Source organism: Babylonia areolata, chromosome 18, assembly GCF_041734735.1.
Source record: "Babylonia areolata isolate BAREFJ2019XMU chromosome 18, ASM4173473v1, whole genome shotgun sequence".
NCBI lineage: Eukaryota > Metazoa > Mollusca > Gastropoda > Neogastropoda > Buccinidae > Babylonia > Babylonia areolata.
The window spans coordinates 5,008,140-5,023,943 of NC_134893.1; the positions used below are offsets into that span (position 1 = coordinate 5,008,140).

General features: G+C 37.9%; 1 protein-coding gene and 1 long non-coding RNA gene across 2 annotated transcripts in view; both read left to right on the plus strand.

The window, feature by feature from the left end:
* Positions 1-15,804, plus strand: part of LOC143292380 (uncharacterized) — a 122,043-nt gene that overhangs the window by 94,662 nt on the left and 11,577 nt on the right. The gene's annotated exons all lie outside the window — the stretch shown is intronic.
* LOC143293146 (mitotic spindle assembly checkpoint protein MAD2A-like) lies at positions 2,591-12,228 on the plus strand. The gene is made up of 5 exons (XM_076604062.1): positions 2,591-2,681; positions 3,826-3,972; positions 9,433-9,553; positions 10,340-10,440; positions 10,981-12,228. Exons 1-5 carry the CDS (start codon positions 2,615-2,617, stop codon positions 11,145-11,147), a joined length of 603 nt encoding a protein of 200 aa, XP_076460177.1. The 5' UTR covers positions 2,591-2,614; the 3' UTR covers positions 11,148-12,228.

The following is a 15,804-nucleotide window of genomic DNA, read 5'->3' on the forward strand; positions in this document are numbered from 1 at the left end:
CACACCAATTATTATGTAAAAAGAAAAACATGTGGGTAAGATAATATTACATTATGATTCAGAGTGTAACAACTGTTGCGTGTGTGTCCGTGCCAGTGCGTGTGCATGCATCGGAAATCTGGGTTATGTGTACCTTCTCTGCTCACTGATCTAAAAATAGTACTGATATACATATCAGTGTTCTCTGCCCCGTTCGTACCAGGATACAAATTCTGGCATGAACAAGCTCATGCAATGGCTGTGATATTGCTTTCGTCAGTTGTCTGCATGCTATTTATTGCGCTCTCTCGCTGTCTCTCTCTCTCTCTCCCTCTCTCTCTCTCTTTGAATATAATATGTTATTTATAATACAACTGAAATGGTAATATGAAGATTATTAGTGAACCGTCTCTCACTCTCCGTCTGGCTGTCTGCCTACTGTCTGTCTCTCTTTCTCTCAGTCTCTCCCCCCCTCCTCTCACTCTATTTCCTTTCTAGAAAAAAAATTCGTTTTTTTTCTATTTCTCCCTGAAGTGTGTGTGTGTGTGTGTGTGTGTGTGTGGGTGTGTGCGCGTGCGTGTGCCACGATGTGTGTGTGTGTGTGGGAGGGGGGGGAGTGTTTGTTGTTTGGGTTTGTTTTTTTAAAATTCTAGTCGCTTATAATAAAGTCATTGTGGAAAGAACGCATGTAAGTTGTTTTGAAGATGTGATACACTCAGTCTTTCTCTTTTAGTCTCTCGATCTGTTCATCTGTTATATATCTTCCTGTGTGTGTCAGTGTGTGTGTGTGTGTGTGTGTGTGTGTGTGTGAGATCAGTCTTTAAGGCCTTAACAACTACGACTTTTTTGTCTCCAACTTTATTTTTTGATTGTCTGCCAGATGTATCATCACTTGTGTATCCCAAAATAATGTTATTTCAGAGTTTGGTGAATACCCGTTGTTACAGAAACAAATCAAAATGGCCGCCAAACAGTGCATTAAACAAACAGGGTTTGTTGTTCATGTGGTGCATGCACACGTGTTCTGTTACATTGAGCTGATACACAATGACATCATCTTTATGTTTTCATGACATTTTATTATATTCTTTTAATGATTTTTAAAGATTTTGGGTAGTGCTAAATGCTAAACATTTACAATGGGTAAACCGGGGATTGAAACTACTATAAATCAAAACCTAGAACATAATTATTTTCAAAACTCATCTTGACAAAACTTCAATAATATGTTCAATAAAACAATCATGTAAAGTCTCGGACTGAGTTAAAGGTTTACTCTTCATTGAGCAAATCGGCAAGGTAAACACGGACAAAATGTTGTAAAAACACAAAACTGAGTAAAGGGCAAAGAAAAGAAAAGAGAAACGCTCACTTGGTAGTCATAAACACATGATGATTATCCTCTCTGGGGTCTCAGTTACAGTATGGTGATTTGAAAGGAGATCATCTGGATAAGGTATCCGCAAATGAAGAAGTTGGAATATATATATATATATCTAAAAGTGTTTATCTGACAGGTGAATATGGTTCGGACCCACGGCAGAACAATTATAATATCTCTTTGTAGTGAAGTGCTGTTTATAGAGTCCGTTCTTTCATACCATGTTACTGATCAGCTTATGCACACCAAACGGCTTTCAGCAATCTATTTCAGGTATAGGAAACTGTCAAACAATATATTGATTAATAAACTTCACCATCCGAGTCTAGCATCTTCCCTGGCGTTGATTCTGCGTAGTGGAAGCACGGCATTCTGTCAGGGACGCTCTCATTCGGCCTGGCTCGGTCATCTGCAGATAGACTGAGGCAGCAGCAACACCTTTTGATTTCCTCTTTTCATCTGTCTGCCAGCACTGACTGAGCTTGAGTCACATGACACGTGACATCAACAACCGAAAACGGCAAAACCCCTCAACAGATTAATTACGGAAGTTCTGCTTATATATCAGTATTGTGTAAAACATGTGGAGATGGGTTTAAGAGAACTGACGCCAGTTTATTGCAATTACACGTACTCAGTGTGTCAGCGGGTGTACACGAGTAACACTGAGACTGTAAAGCAGGTATTTGAAAGAGCCATCTCCATACAGACAGACCCACTGAACATCCGACCAACATAACTGAATAAGATACTGAAACAAAATTGAAAAAAACACAAAAAAAACAAAACAAAAAAAACAAGATTTAAAAAAAACAAAAAACAACAACAACAACAACAACAAGCAAATTTACCAACGGTTAATTTTGTGGAAATCTGTGTCCTCAGCGCAGTTCTCGACTGTGCAAACAAAATAATTAGCAGCAGTAGCAACAACAAAAACAACAACAGCCGCCACAACAACAGCAACAACTCACACACACACACACACACACACACACACACACACAGAGGCACACCGTCACACACACACACACTGACACACACATTGACACACAGGCACACCGTCAGTGACACTGACACACACTCGACACACACTCGACTCACACACACACGTACACACACTCCGGCACACGCACACTGACACTGACAAAAAGTGAGAAAAAGATGAGGGGTTTGCAGGTTGACAGTCCGACCGGCAGACCGCCAGGAATTTGACCTTGACCGCACATTTTCACTTCAGCGCGAACATTCAAAATGGCCTCCACGATGAAACAGTGCATTACATTGAAGGGATCTTCAGAAATTGTGGCGGAGTTCTTCAGTAAGCAATCAAAATATAACTCAGTATTTAAGATCATCTCGAACTTTTGTTGTTCAAATGAGGAAAGTCTTTACAAAACACTGGCATGGCTGGGCGCTTTTCACTTTCAGACTGCGAGCACTTGAAGTGGTCGAGTCCGACTTGGCTTGATTTGAACTTGAATATAAACAGTTTCCAGGTCTGACACTGAAATTTGTATAGATCTATATGATTATCGGATTTAAGTGTTTGTTTTGTTGTTTGGTAATACAGGGAATATTATGCTTTTGAATGACAATAATCACACAAGGATGACTGTTCGCTAAAGAGGAAGAAAAAGAAATATCACTGGGGAGATTGAACTGAATTTATCCTGCTTTCAAGTTTGTGTCCAGACCATCAGTGATCAACACTTACTATCGCATTCTCGTACAGCATTTAATATGTGGATGTGTTTTCTTACATTTTATGTTATCTAACAGTATTAATTATTATGCAGGTAATTTAACATGCTTTCTCCATTCTTTGCTTTATCATGATCATAGCAACTATGCAGCAGTAAACTAGTATGCAGGGTAAACAAAGTAAAGCCTTCTTGATGTTTTAAAAAGACATTGACCAATGGTAATGGTTATTCACTCTGAGACACTGAATGGGTGATGGTAGAATTTTACTGAATAGCATAAACCTTTCATCATAGTCATACCAGTCTATGCTTCTGTTATTGAAAAGAATGGGTTGGAGTGATTGAGGATCTTGCATGAAATTGAAATATGGCGCCTGACATGTAAAAGATATATGTAGTTTGTGTATACACTAATATATACAAATGTGGAACAATATGCACATCTCCCATATACACAGTGCTGTACTTACACACTGACACATGCACAGATGTGCTCTTACACTGTTACAGCAAAAATAAACATACTCACACACTTTTGTATGCAAGTGAAAAGGTGAATGATGTTAGATAGAAATGTCCTTGAAGAAGTTGACTCAAGTCTTCTATTGCTTTGCTTTGACTTGTCTGTCCTTTATCATTTAATAACTCTTGCATGCTTGCATAGAACTGATAGATTTGGTTTGAATTTGAGGAGATAGTTTAGTTAAAGTAAGGCTGACTGTCGCTTACTATGCTTTTGGATGATTTTGTTCCCTGCAGACTATGGTATCAACAGCATTCTGTACCAGCGTGGCATCTACCCCCCAGAGACATTCACCCACCAGCAGCAGTATGGCCTGACTCTGCTGGTCACCACAAATGACGAACTCATCAAGTACCTCAAGACTGTCATCGCACAGGTCAAAAGTAAGAGAAGGGATCGTGTCTGTGCATACTTGTGTACCTGTGTTTGTGTCCCACTCATTGTACATATGTCCATGTCATTTGGCATGCTATATTGTATAAACTATAATCCATAAAATCTGTGTTTAGAGTGTCCATTATCCATGTAAAGTTTTTGCATTTTATTAAACGTGAGGAAGAATAGTTTGTCTCCTCCACCATGTTTGTGTTGTTCCTGCTTCAGTGTCATTACTAATCTGTCAGGCCGTATTTAATTAATACAAGTATTTAGTACAAGTATAGTCTCAAATTCACTCTTGAGAATATTCTTAATAGGCCAAGTTAAGCGATACTGATAGAAAGGCGCTTTGTATAGATCTCTGGATCCTTCAGGGTCTATTGAGTCATATTTTCATTGAAATAAAGAGAGTGATGGTGCTATAAAAAAAACAAAAACAAGTTAGTTCTTGGCAAAAGAGCTAGTTGAGTGTGTGTTCATCATGCCAGTGTTTTGTTTTTTTGTTGTTGTTTTTTTTGTCTTAACTATCCCTGTCACTGTATTGCATAGTTGTGGGCTGTGTGTTTATATGTGAATGTAACGTGTGTGTGTGACGTGCACAATCAGTTTCTTCTGAAAGAATTATACTTTATATGATTAGAAATTTGTCATGTATGATCAGGGCTTCTGATAATGCTTAAAATATTCTTCCCTGGTGCTTTGAAAATGGATTGACACACTGCATGTTCATCAAGCAGGTCCCTGGGATTTCTAAAAAAAAAATTATTGAACTAACACTAAAAAGAGTGATAATCCTGTATTAGTTGGGTTCCTTAAATAAAAACCATGCACTTCGTGATAAAGACATAATAATTGACATATATGTACAATAAGCCCTAATGAACCCATTAAGTGAGGGATCCACTTTCCCAGTGGCTTATGGCAAGTGTAAAAATTAATTAAAATTAATTACCAAGACCATTTACACCGCTCACATGCGAATGGGACACCATAGTATTTAGCAAGGCGGGATGTGGCGTGACCTAGGCCTGACCCGCAGCTGTCACCACCTTCCCGATTTCAGAGACTGATGCTTAGCACACACTGCGCTGGTTTGGTTGTTCTCATCGTCCATGGCAGACCAGAAACTGAAGCACGGCTATCCTTAGCTGCACAAGTTAGATTTTTAAAACGAAAGTGTCATGCCTTTCTCTTTCTTTCTTTACAATTTTTTTTTTTTTATCACTTTTTTAAATCTGCTATTGACTGAAGTGTGGTAATCAACAATAAGGTATTGCTATTGTGTTTAATTTTTAGATGAAAGTATTATATAACTGTAATTGTACAGTTTACAAAAAATGAGTGAATAAATAAATGAATAAATAACAAAAGAAAGAATGACAGAGAGAGAGAGAGAAAAAAAAAGAAGAAAATTAATAAGAGATTGTTTGGTTTGTACAAGACAAAATAACTGTAATTATTTTACGGACTTAATGGTAGCTATTGACAACCCTGTAGGTTGCATATTCTGTAGAGAAGTATGGCTAAATTGATTTGTTCGTACTGGTGTGTATGCTTAGAGCATACGGCCCTGAGAGGCCTTCACAGTCAACAGAGCTCTGAGCATTGTGAAATTGAAACTTTAAAAAATGAGCTGGCCACAACTGTCTTGCTTTGTTCTCAGAGACAATTATGTCTTGTCAATACAGACAAGTATGTGGTTGCTGTGATCTACCACAGTCCCAAGTCGATGATTGATGACGTGGTGGAAATCAACTTGAATCTTTGTGCGTTATGTCAAACAGCATCACAAGAAACTTTGATCTGCCCAACCAAGCGAGAATGTGCTGGTTACGCCTATGTTACTTAAACCCTTGCTGATTTTAAAAGATTAGGACATTGCCCAAATCCTGTTGATCTGTCTTTGATTAAGGAGATGGATGTGGAGCAATGCTTCAACATTTTGCTAAGTGGCAGAAGAGGTGTAGAACAGAGGAAAGCAGTGACAAACTCTAAAAGGAGACTGAGAGGAAAAAAAAAAAAAAATTCCAAAACCAGTGCTAGTCCTGTGAAAACAAGGAACCTGTTTGGTAACTTATGCTCATTTTTTAAACAGTGGTGAGGGTATACTGCAAGGAGCCTGGACTTAGGACTTGATTACAACTACAAGATGAGAAACTGTGCAGAAGAGCTTCAGGGTAGAAGTCTTTTAGTTAAATTTGTTTCAGGGGACATGGTAACAATAGATGTGTACCATACACATGCTCATTTAACTCTGTAGACATGCTGACAATCTGTTAAAATGCAAACTCACTTGAGAATAATGAAGACATGGATGATAATATGTCTCAGTTGTGTAGAATATACACGTATGGACTGGCACAATCAGGAATCAAGCAAACTGATATGCATTCATGGACTGGCACAATCAGGAATCGAGCAAACTGATATGCATTCAACACGTATCAAACATAAACTTCGTACAGCCCTTCCAGACTCCATTGCCACTTTACAAGGCAGAAACTGTCCTAATGTTTGACAAAGACCTCGTTGACACCGTCAAGAAACATGCAGTTATAATATAGAAGCTTCACATCTTGCAAAAACCACTGAGTTGATAAGAAGTGATCAGTTGTAGCCAGATAGTTCATTCAATGGCAAATTATCCACAGAATGTCAAGAAAATATCACACATTGAATCTAGTAAGTACAATATTGTCTGTCAGTGCTGAAAGAATGGCTATTCAAGCGAATTGAGTGCACATGTTTGCAGTGTTTGGTGAATGCTTGATATGAATCAGAAACGTATCCTAGCAAAAATGTTGTAGACATGTGTGTGGTGCCTCTGGAAATTGGCAGAGCTGACCTTGATTATACTTACATTCGCAGATTTACGATTGATTTTCTTTAACTGCAAGTATATCAGCACCATAAAGGTCATATCTTAAGAGACTGAAGTACTTTGCAAAATATCAACTCATGGTAGAAGAAATTTAAAAGGAGGCTTAGTTGCTATCATAAATGGCACCCCCAAATTCTAGACACATCTTTTTTCCCCTCCCTCTTTTTTTGTTGTTGTTGTTGTTGTTGTGTTTTGTTTATTTTGTTTGTTTTTATTTTTTGTTCAGGGTACACATAGCCCAGAGAAAGATGAAAAATATGTACTTGTTCCTTAAAATGTGTGAGCAACATAACATTGGACATTGAGATTAAACAATGATCAGTTAACATCTCTGACACTGCAACCTATTTTCTGTTTTCATTTCATCTTTATTATTTTTGTCAGGAAACACCCCTGAAGACATTTACATAACATAGCAAGTAAATAATAACATAGTTAATATTCAGAGGCCACATTCTGGACATTTTCACATGTGAAATTGGGAAAAAAAATGAAATAACTGAGGAAATAAATGTCATTTGTTTTTAACTCAGTGACCTACTTTAGACGCTGACCACACCCACTTCCGGTGCAGTGATAAGGTGGATCCCTTGCTTAAATGAACCACAAATGAATAAGGAATAAGAAAAACCAAACAGAATGTTTCTACCATGAAGTGCAGCGTTCTCCAGTTTTACGGACTTAATGCCCCCCACTATATGGGAGCTTCATTCTGATGCTTGTATTCTTCACCACTTCTTGGCCCAAAAACCTAGAGGAGTGTGGCTAGAAGTAGAAGGCACACTTGCCTTTTTATGCATGTTTTGATGCAGACCTGCTCAGAACATGCAGCATTGGATTTTTTTTTTTTTTTTTTTTTTTTTTAATTTGGAGTCACCTTCTGAAGGTAGTCTGGGACCCCCTTGAAAAATTCCTGGGACCCTCAAAAGTTTTGAACGCATCAGTTATCAGAGACCCTGATGACGATGATAATGAATCAAATGATGACAGGCGCAGTAGCCAAGTGGTTGAAGCATTGAACTTTCAGTCTGAGGGTCCTGGATTCGAATCTTTGTGATGGCGCCTGGTGGGTAAAGGATGGAGATTTTTCCGATCTCCCAGGCCAACATATGTGCTGACCTGCTAGTGCCTGAACCCCCTTCATGTGTATATGCAAGCAGAAGATCAAATACACACGTTAAAGATCCTGTAATCCATGTCAGCGTTCGGTGGGTTATGGAAACAAGAACACACCCAGCATGCACACCCCCAAAAGCGGAGTATGGCTGCCTACATGGCAGGGTAAAAACGGTCATGCATGTAAAAGCCCACTCAGGTACATATGGGTGAACGTGGGAGTTGCAGCCCATGGACGCAGAAGAAGAAGAATCAAATGATGATGATTATAACTTATCTCTAGTCTTATTGCAGTGTACGTTTGAAACCATTGACCTGAATAAACAAAAATATTAGAGCTCTATATCATGTATATGAAATGATTAGAATCAGTGAAACAAATAGTAAATTATTTTATACCCTTTTCTCTAATTTTTTTTTTTTTTTGCAAGTGATAATAATATGTTGCTTGTGTCAGTGTGACCCTTATTAACTAGGAACTTACAGATGTTACTTGGTTTATCATATTAATTATTACATTGCACTGTAGAAATGTAACATATTATGATTTTATTATTAGATTTTATCTTCATTCTCTCCACTGGTTGCCTTTTTCTGATTGAATAGACTGCATTTGTACAAGCTGTCCACATTTTTTGCAGTCGGTGGGTTTGGACCATAGTATTTTTCTGAACTCCTCCATATCTATACTCTGTCACACCAGCCCCACTCCTCTTGCGATACTTAATCTCTTAGGATACTTCAGGTCAGAACTAAGACTTACGGACATAGATCATTTTCTTTTCAATCCCCAAAGATGTGGAACAGTCTTCCTGATAACCTCTGACATTCTGACTCCATCACCTCTTTCAAATCTGGCCTCAAATCTTCTTCAACAATAAGTTTTGTTGTGGCAGGTCCGTCCAGACAGTGTACTCTTGTGCGTGCTGTGTGCTTGATCATGTGTATACTATACAGTATGTGTGTACACATATGCATGATTAAGATATATATACATGTAATAATGTGTGTTTGTCGCTCTGAGTGTGTTTGGATGTGTGCATATGTGTGTGTGTTTTGTATGCATATCATATGTATGTGTTTGTGTGGAGGGGGCTCATATGTGTGTATGTTTGAATGTATGTTTGTATGTTTATATCATATGTATTGTGCTTATATGTGTCACTGTGTGTGTTTTAAGTTTGCTAGTCACATTTTGGTGTGTATAACTAGTCACATTTTGGTGTGTATAACATTGATGTAATGTGTTAATATAAAACCATGTGTTTTGTAAAGCACCTAGAGCAGGTTTCTGGATAGTGTGCTGTATATAATTATCCATTATTATTATTATCATTATTAGGATTTCCATCATTACATTACTTTGATGGTATTGGCGTGCTGTGATACTAACATCTGTAGACCCATGTACGTATGTGTATCAGTGAATTGTGTTTGTGGTTTAAAAAGAACTGGAACTTCTGTCCAGGTTGGTTGCAGGAGCTGATTGTACAGAAGTTGGTTGTAGTGATTAAGCGAGTTGACACCAATGAAGTTGTGGAACGATGGCAGTTCAACATTCAGTGTGACAAAACTGCAACTGAAAAAACGTAAGAATCATGTGTTTCTCTCTCTCTCTCTCTCTCTCTCTCTCTGTCTGTCTGTCTGTCTGTCTCTGTTTTTTTTAAGATTTTTGTTTAATGTTTGTTCTTTGGGCTTACATGAAAAAAATTTTTTTTTGTCTGGGATTAGTGACAATAGATTAAATGTAACAGTCATATTCTATAGCCATTAGGGTAGCACAAAATATTCAACTTTTCAAGCTCTAACACATTTTACATGTTATTTTTAGATTAAAAGAGGGGGGGGGGAACATGAAACACTCATATAACACCTGAAAATTTCAAGTATTAGGAATATATAAGATGTCCATAACTTTTTCTTTCATTGATTCTAGTGGTATATTACTGAAACTAAGTTACAGCTGAATTGTGAAATCAATGGTTTTCTGTAGAGCAACCAAGTGAGATAATTCCACAAGTAAAGTTCATCTAATTCTTTGGTAATGGAGTAAAAAGACTGCATTGTACATGAAGCTTTTGTCATGGATGATGACTATATCACCTTTGCTGAGACAAATAACCAAAGGACATGTCACAGTATCATTAAGTCGCTGAAGAAAACCAACTTAAGTTCAGTTTGCTAACACTAACAATCAAACCAATGTTGTCATGTAAAGGGAGACAATTTGTGCACCAGATCTTTAAATGGGAGGGGAAGGAAGAAGCATTGCTGGTACATGTATGTTGATTATTGCTTGGTGGTCGCAGCCAGTATATGTATATATGTAGGTTTTTTGTTTTTTTGTTTTTTTTATTCTGAACCACACTGAACAGAAAGCGTGACAAGACAGAGAAAGAGGTGAAGGAAGAGATCAAGTCCATCATCCGCCAGATAACAGCAACTGTCACCTTTCTCCCTCTGCTGGAATCTGTGTGTAAGTTGCAGCTCCAACAGTTTGAACTCTTTCTGAATAACCTGAGTCAGAATGCATACACAAAAAATGTGGATTCATTTTTCTTGTTGTTATAATGCACAGAATTTGACTTAAAGATTTAAGTTACAGATTCAGCACCAATGTTTTCATTTTAGCTTTGCTTCCCATGGAGTTTCTTTATTTCTTAATTTTTTTTTTTTTTTTGTATTTCTTATTTTGTTGTTATAGATTCTCTCTGCCCCCCACCCCTCTCTCTGTCTCTCTTTCTCTTCCCCTCTCTCGTTTTTTTCTCTGAAACTTGATTTTGAAAATATATATGTTAAAAAAATATATTAAAAAAAAAAATCATTTCACTATGCCATTTACATGATTCAAGTTTTTTCAGGTCAATTAACTTTTAATGTTGTTGTAATTTAACATCTTTGGAATACTAAAAAGACTGAAAATGCAGTTTTAAATTGGGTCACTTAATGGTATAGTCAGTTCTCTGTGAATTTATAATTATCAAATCATTAAAAAAAAAAAAAAAATTATTTGCAGGTTCCTTTGATGTGCTGATTTATACAGACAAGGACACGGAAGTGCCAACAAACTGGGGGGAGTCTGGCCCGCTCTTCATCGCCAATTCAGAGGAAGTTAGGCTGCGATCCTTCACCACCACCATTCACAAGGTGGACGCCATGGTAGCCTTCAAGAAAACAGACTAGTTCTCATCTGTGAGAGAAAATGAACTGTTGCCTGTGCCCGGTACTTGTACCATGTGCTGAAAACGAAGAATGTGGACTGATCCTTGACTGTGACAGGTTCCTGCCTGTATGAAAATGAACAAAGAGACTGGACGGTGTTACATGATGTGTGGTCTGTGTTTATCACATTCTTACCCCCGTGCTCAGCACATGGAGGAGTCCTAGATTCAGTCAAGCATTGCTGCAGCTGGTTGCAAAACAGCACTCCTGTAACAGTGATGGCAGTGTAGCAGGATCTACATGGAACAAACCCACGGTGTTCTTTCTCTCTGTACTGTAGAACAAGGGAGAGACATTATTTAAATTGAAATCTGTTTCATTTTTTTTATCAGCGTTTCCACCCATTCATGTTTGTATTGTTAAATTGAGCATTGATACCTATGTTCTCTTAGTCATCGGTAGGATAATTGTGAGAAATTGATTTTCAGTAATCAGGTTTTCTCATCCTCACAAGTTACAATCAAGCAAAGAATAAGGGCAAGTTTTGTGAAGTAGATGATGTAAGTTAGAAAGAGGGGTATTACAAACTGAACGATCACTTGATTATTATGAAGAAATTACATGTGTTCATTGTTTCAATCATCAGAAGCTTTGAAAGGATCGTTTTAGACTGCAAAAGTGTTATATAAATGTATCCTTTCCCTTGCATATTTTGACATTTGTCCTCTCTTGTGTATCTGAAAAACAGGGATGAGATATATATGATATATATTTTTGAATTACATGAACAAATATTTTGTAACATAAATTGGGCCCATGCATTTCAAATGCAGTTTGTATACTTTTGTGACTACACTGATTTACGCTTTGAAATTTCGCAAAGAACAAAAGCTTACCACAATATTGGAAGCTCTTTGATGTATTTTGATTGTCTTATGAGTGAAAGTACAGAACAAATCACATATAAATGTTTGAAATGGAGACATCATCTTTGTTTCTTCTCTGTCTGTCTCTTTGATCATCCCAACTTTGTTTCTTCTGTCTGTCTCTTTGATCATCCCAACCTTGTTTGTTTGTCTCTTTGATCATCCCAACCTTGTTTCTCCTGTCTGTCTCTTTGATCATCCCAACCTTGTTTCTCCTGTCTGTCTCTTTGATCATCCCAACCTTGTTTTCTTCTCTGTCTGTCTCTTTGATCATCCCAACCTTGTTTCTCCTGTCTGTCTCTTTGATCATCCCAACCTTGTTTCTCCTGTCTGTCTCTTTGATCATCCCAACCTTGTCTGTCTCTTTGATCATCCCAACCTTGTTTCTTCTGTCTGTCTCTTTGATCATCCCAACCTTGTTTGTCTCTTTGATCATCCCAACCTTGTTTCTTCTGTCTGTCTCTTTGATCATCCCAACCTTGTTTGTCTCTTTGATCATCCCAACCTTGTTTGTCTCTTTGATCATCCCAACCTTGTTTGTTTGTCTCTTTGATCATCCCAACCTTGTTTGTTTGTCTCTTTGATCATCCCAACCTTGTTTGTCTCTTTGATCATCCCAACCTTGTTTCTCCTGTCTGTCTCTTTGATCATCCCAACCGTGTTTGTCTCTTTGATCATCCCAACCTTGTTCGTTCTCTGTCTGTCTCTTTGATCATCCCAACCTTGTTTCTCCTGTCTGTCTCTTTGATCATCCCAACCGTGTTTGTCTCTTTGATCATCCCAACCTTGTTCGTTCTCTGTCTGTCTCTTTGATCATCACAACCTTGTTTGTCTGTCTCTTTGATCATCCCAGCCTTGTTTCTTCTGTCTGTCTCTTTGATCATCTCAAGATCATCTGAACAACAATATTTTTGTTTTTGTTTTTATTTGTCAGCTGTAGTGTCAGCCGTGAAATGGTCCCTTGCAGTCATTTGGGCAATAAGCAACATGAGTTGGTTTATAGATTCATTCACTAGTGACTTATTCCTTCTATAAAATCTTGGAGTAACAATCCAGGCAGAAGTGTTGTGGTGGCAGTGATTAAGAAGATGTTCAAATTTTACAATATGTTACCAGGTTGTTAATCATGTTTCATCTCAAAGCATATGGGTTTTTTTTATGGAACCAGGGACTATTGTGAAAATATAGCAAATATTTGTTTTTCCTTATCCTCTAGTTCTTTGCTTATTCCTGCATTTTTTCATCATTCATGTGCACACATGCATGTTTGTGCACACACACTCATACATACACACACCAACATTTTGTATTTTGATTGCTGATGAAGGAGGAGGAGGATGCTGATGAAGATGCTGCTGTGGAGGTCCATTTTAGGTTTGGGACTACGTGACAAGGCTTTACTCTACACTTCCTGTCACAATGTTATCCTGGCGTCAACCAGGCCTGAGAGATACAGACACTTGCAGTGTTTGTCAGGAAATAAGCAACACAGCTGAAGACGCATCCATGAAGTGGATGATACTCAACTGTGTGGCCCCAATCCTCCCATAGCCCAACACACACTTAAATCTCGGTATGGGCTGGCCGCAAGCCGCAAACCCCCACTTCCGCTGGGATTCTAACCTGCGTCCTCCCAGACGCTGATCACTTCGTCACAGCAGCTGGTCCTTTGCATGATAATTGTTTGATGATGTTTCTGTTCTGAGGTTACTGTGAACTACACAACCATCTTCCTGTTAATATGAACTAATTTCTTCAGAAAATGAAATTTGAAAATTCAGTTCTATCGAATAGAAAATGAATGAGATGTTTCTCAGCAGTTATCTCCCTATCCCCATCCCTTTCATTAGTTCTGTTGACATAAGAATACTTTTTAAAACATTGTGAACAAGGGGAAAGAGGGAGGGGCGGGGGGTGAAATATGTCTGCCCAGCAGGAATGGGTCAATACCTAAATGTGTCTTTAGCACATTTGATGTACAATACTGTCACCCCAAGTTACAAATACTAGTTTTCCGCCTTGAAAATGTTGTGTAATGTTCATGAATCATTTAATGATTTTATGGTGTTTGCTGAGATTTGATTTGCATTGATAATGCTGTGTAAAAAGCCTTTAGGAGCAAATTGACACCCCCCTCATCCTCCCCTCTCACACACATTCTCTACACCCATTTTCCCCCTCCATCTCTCAGTCCCTACTTCCACAGGCACTAAAGTTATGCTTGTGCACCAGATTGCCTGTGATCTCTTATTGTAGTTGGTGTTTTGGGGATTTCTACATTTGCTCACAACAGCCACTTTAGTACTAAAACTTTCTGCTCATGTGAAAATGAAGGGGAGTTTATGTGAGTTGAACCTTGGAGTAACTTTGCGTAAAAAAAAGTACTTTTGTACATGGGACTGCGCTATAGCAAGATGTCTTGCTCTTAATAAAAAAAATGTTGTCACAAGATTTTTAGCACAAAAAGAAAAAACACCCCTTTGGAACTATGCACTAATTTGAAATGAAAAGATGCAGAATGCATGATGTAGTGCTTTATTCTCTTCCATACACACACACACACACACACACGTGTGTGTGTGTGTGTATGGTGTTTTTCCTTCCAGTCAATTCTTTTTTTCTTTAGTAGTCATCATGTCAGAACATGGGAATAGTATTTTCTTTGTGTTGGTGCTGTATATTTTAATGTGTATGAATAAAATTGTGTGCAAAGAGAAAAAAGATCTTGTCTCAATCATTTGCTGACAGCATATACCTTTGGGAAACACTTTCACACAGAACTTCGAGGTTCATTGTCATCTGTACAAACACACATCAAAGACTTCATATTTTGAATCAACAACAACCAAATGATCAGAAGACTGTTGCTTAAATAGTCCGCCTGTAAAATATTTTCTATTTGTAAAATCGACCACAATTTTAGTTAGCAGTGGTAAAGCAATATATTTACAATCACTGACAGAATTTGGAAGTGCAAGTCAAATGTGCCAGCCACTCGGCCAAGCTTGAACCCTGATGTATCAACTTAGCATTGCAGATGGAGCACGTCTCTGAAGGTGCTGGGTTCATGTGATACCAGAATTTTACACTTCATTCACTAGACTTTGAGTGGTGGGTGGATGCTCTGTCTTTCTGTCTGTCTCATATTCATAGAAAAGGAGGCTTGATGTTTTTTGTGTGTGTTGAATAACATTTTAAAAAAACATCGCAGAAGAGGCTAGACTTGCCACAAGTGTTGAAAAACAAAGGAAGATAATTTTTGTGCTCCAGTGAACTCTGTGTATGTGCTTGAATCTATGAGTACACAATTTTGTTCTTTTTGTGTTGGAAAAAGCATATATAGATATAGTATGTGTGTGTGTGTGTGTACCATATTCGATCATAAGCCTGTATTATAGAATTTGCTCATGATGTCTATACTCCCACTCTCTCTCATACTCATATACTCGTACATGAACCAAAGGTAGTGGGCAGAGATCCTGGCAATTGCTTGGTGTATATGCTTTTTTCTAGGAATGTCTATAAATTCTAGACCTGTACCCACTGGACATTCAAACTAGTATGTCTTCAACCCCAAATGAAAGCCGTCATCTTGAAACAAAAAATATCACAACAGCAAGTTGCCCCATGGAAGTGGTTGAAAGGAAGTTACCAACAACAAAAGCTGGGGACATATCAAGAATATAAATAAATTATTCAGACATCTTACTGAAAAGTCACATATCATTGAAAGGTAAGAAGGAAATTGTTGA

Bases quoted from the DNA above. Each gene is read 5' to 3' on its own strand.
- LOC143293146 (XM_076604062.1), top strand. From the start codon at position 2,615: ATGGCCTCCACGATGAAACAGTGCATTACATTGAAGGGATCTTCAGAA. The intron at 2,682-3,825 runs GTAAGCAATCAA...TGTTCCCTGCAG, and splicing joins AATTGTGGCGGAGTTCTTCA to ACTATGGTATCAACAGCATT. The intron at 9,554-10,339 runs GTAAGAATCATG...CACACTGAACAG, and splicing joins AAAACTGCAACTGAAAAAAC to AAAGCGTGACAAGACAGAGA.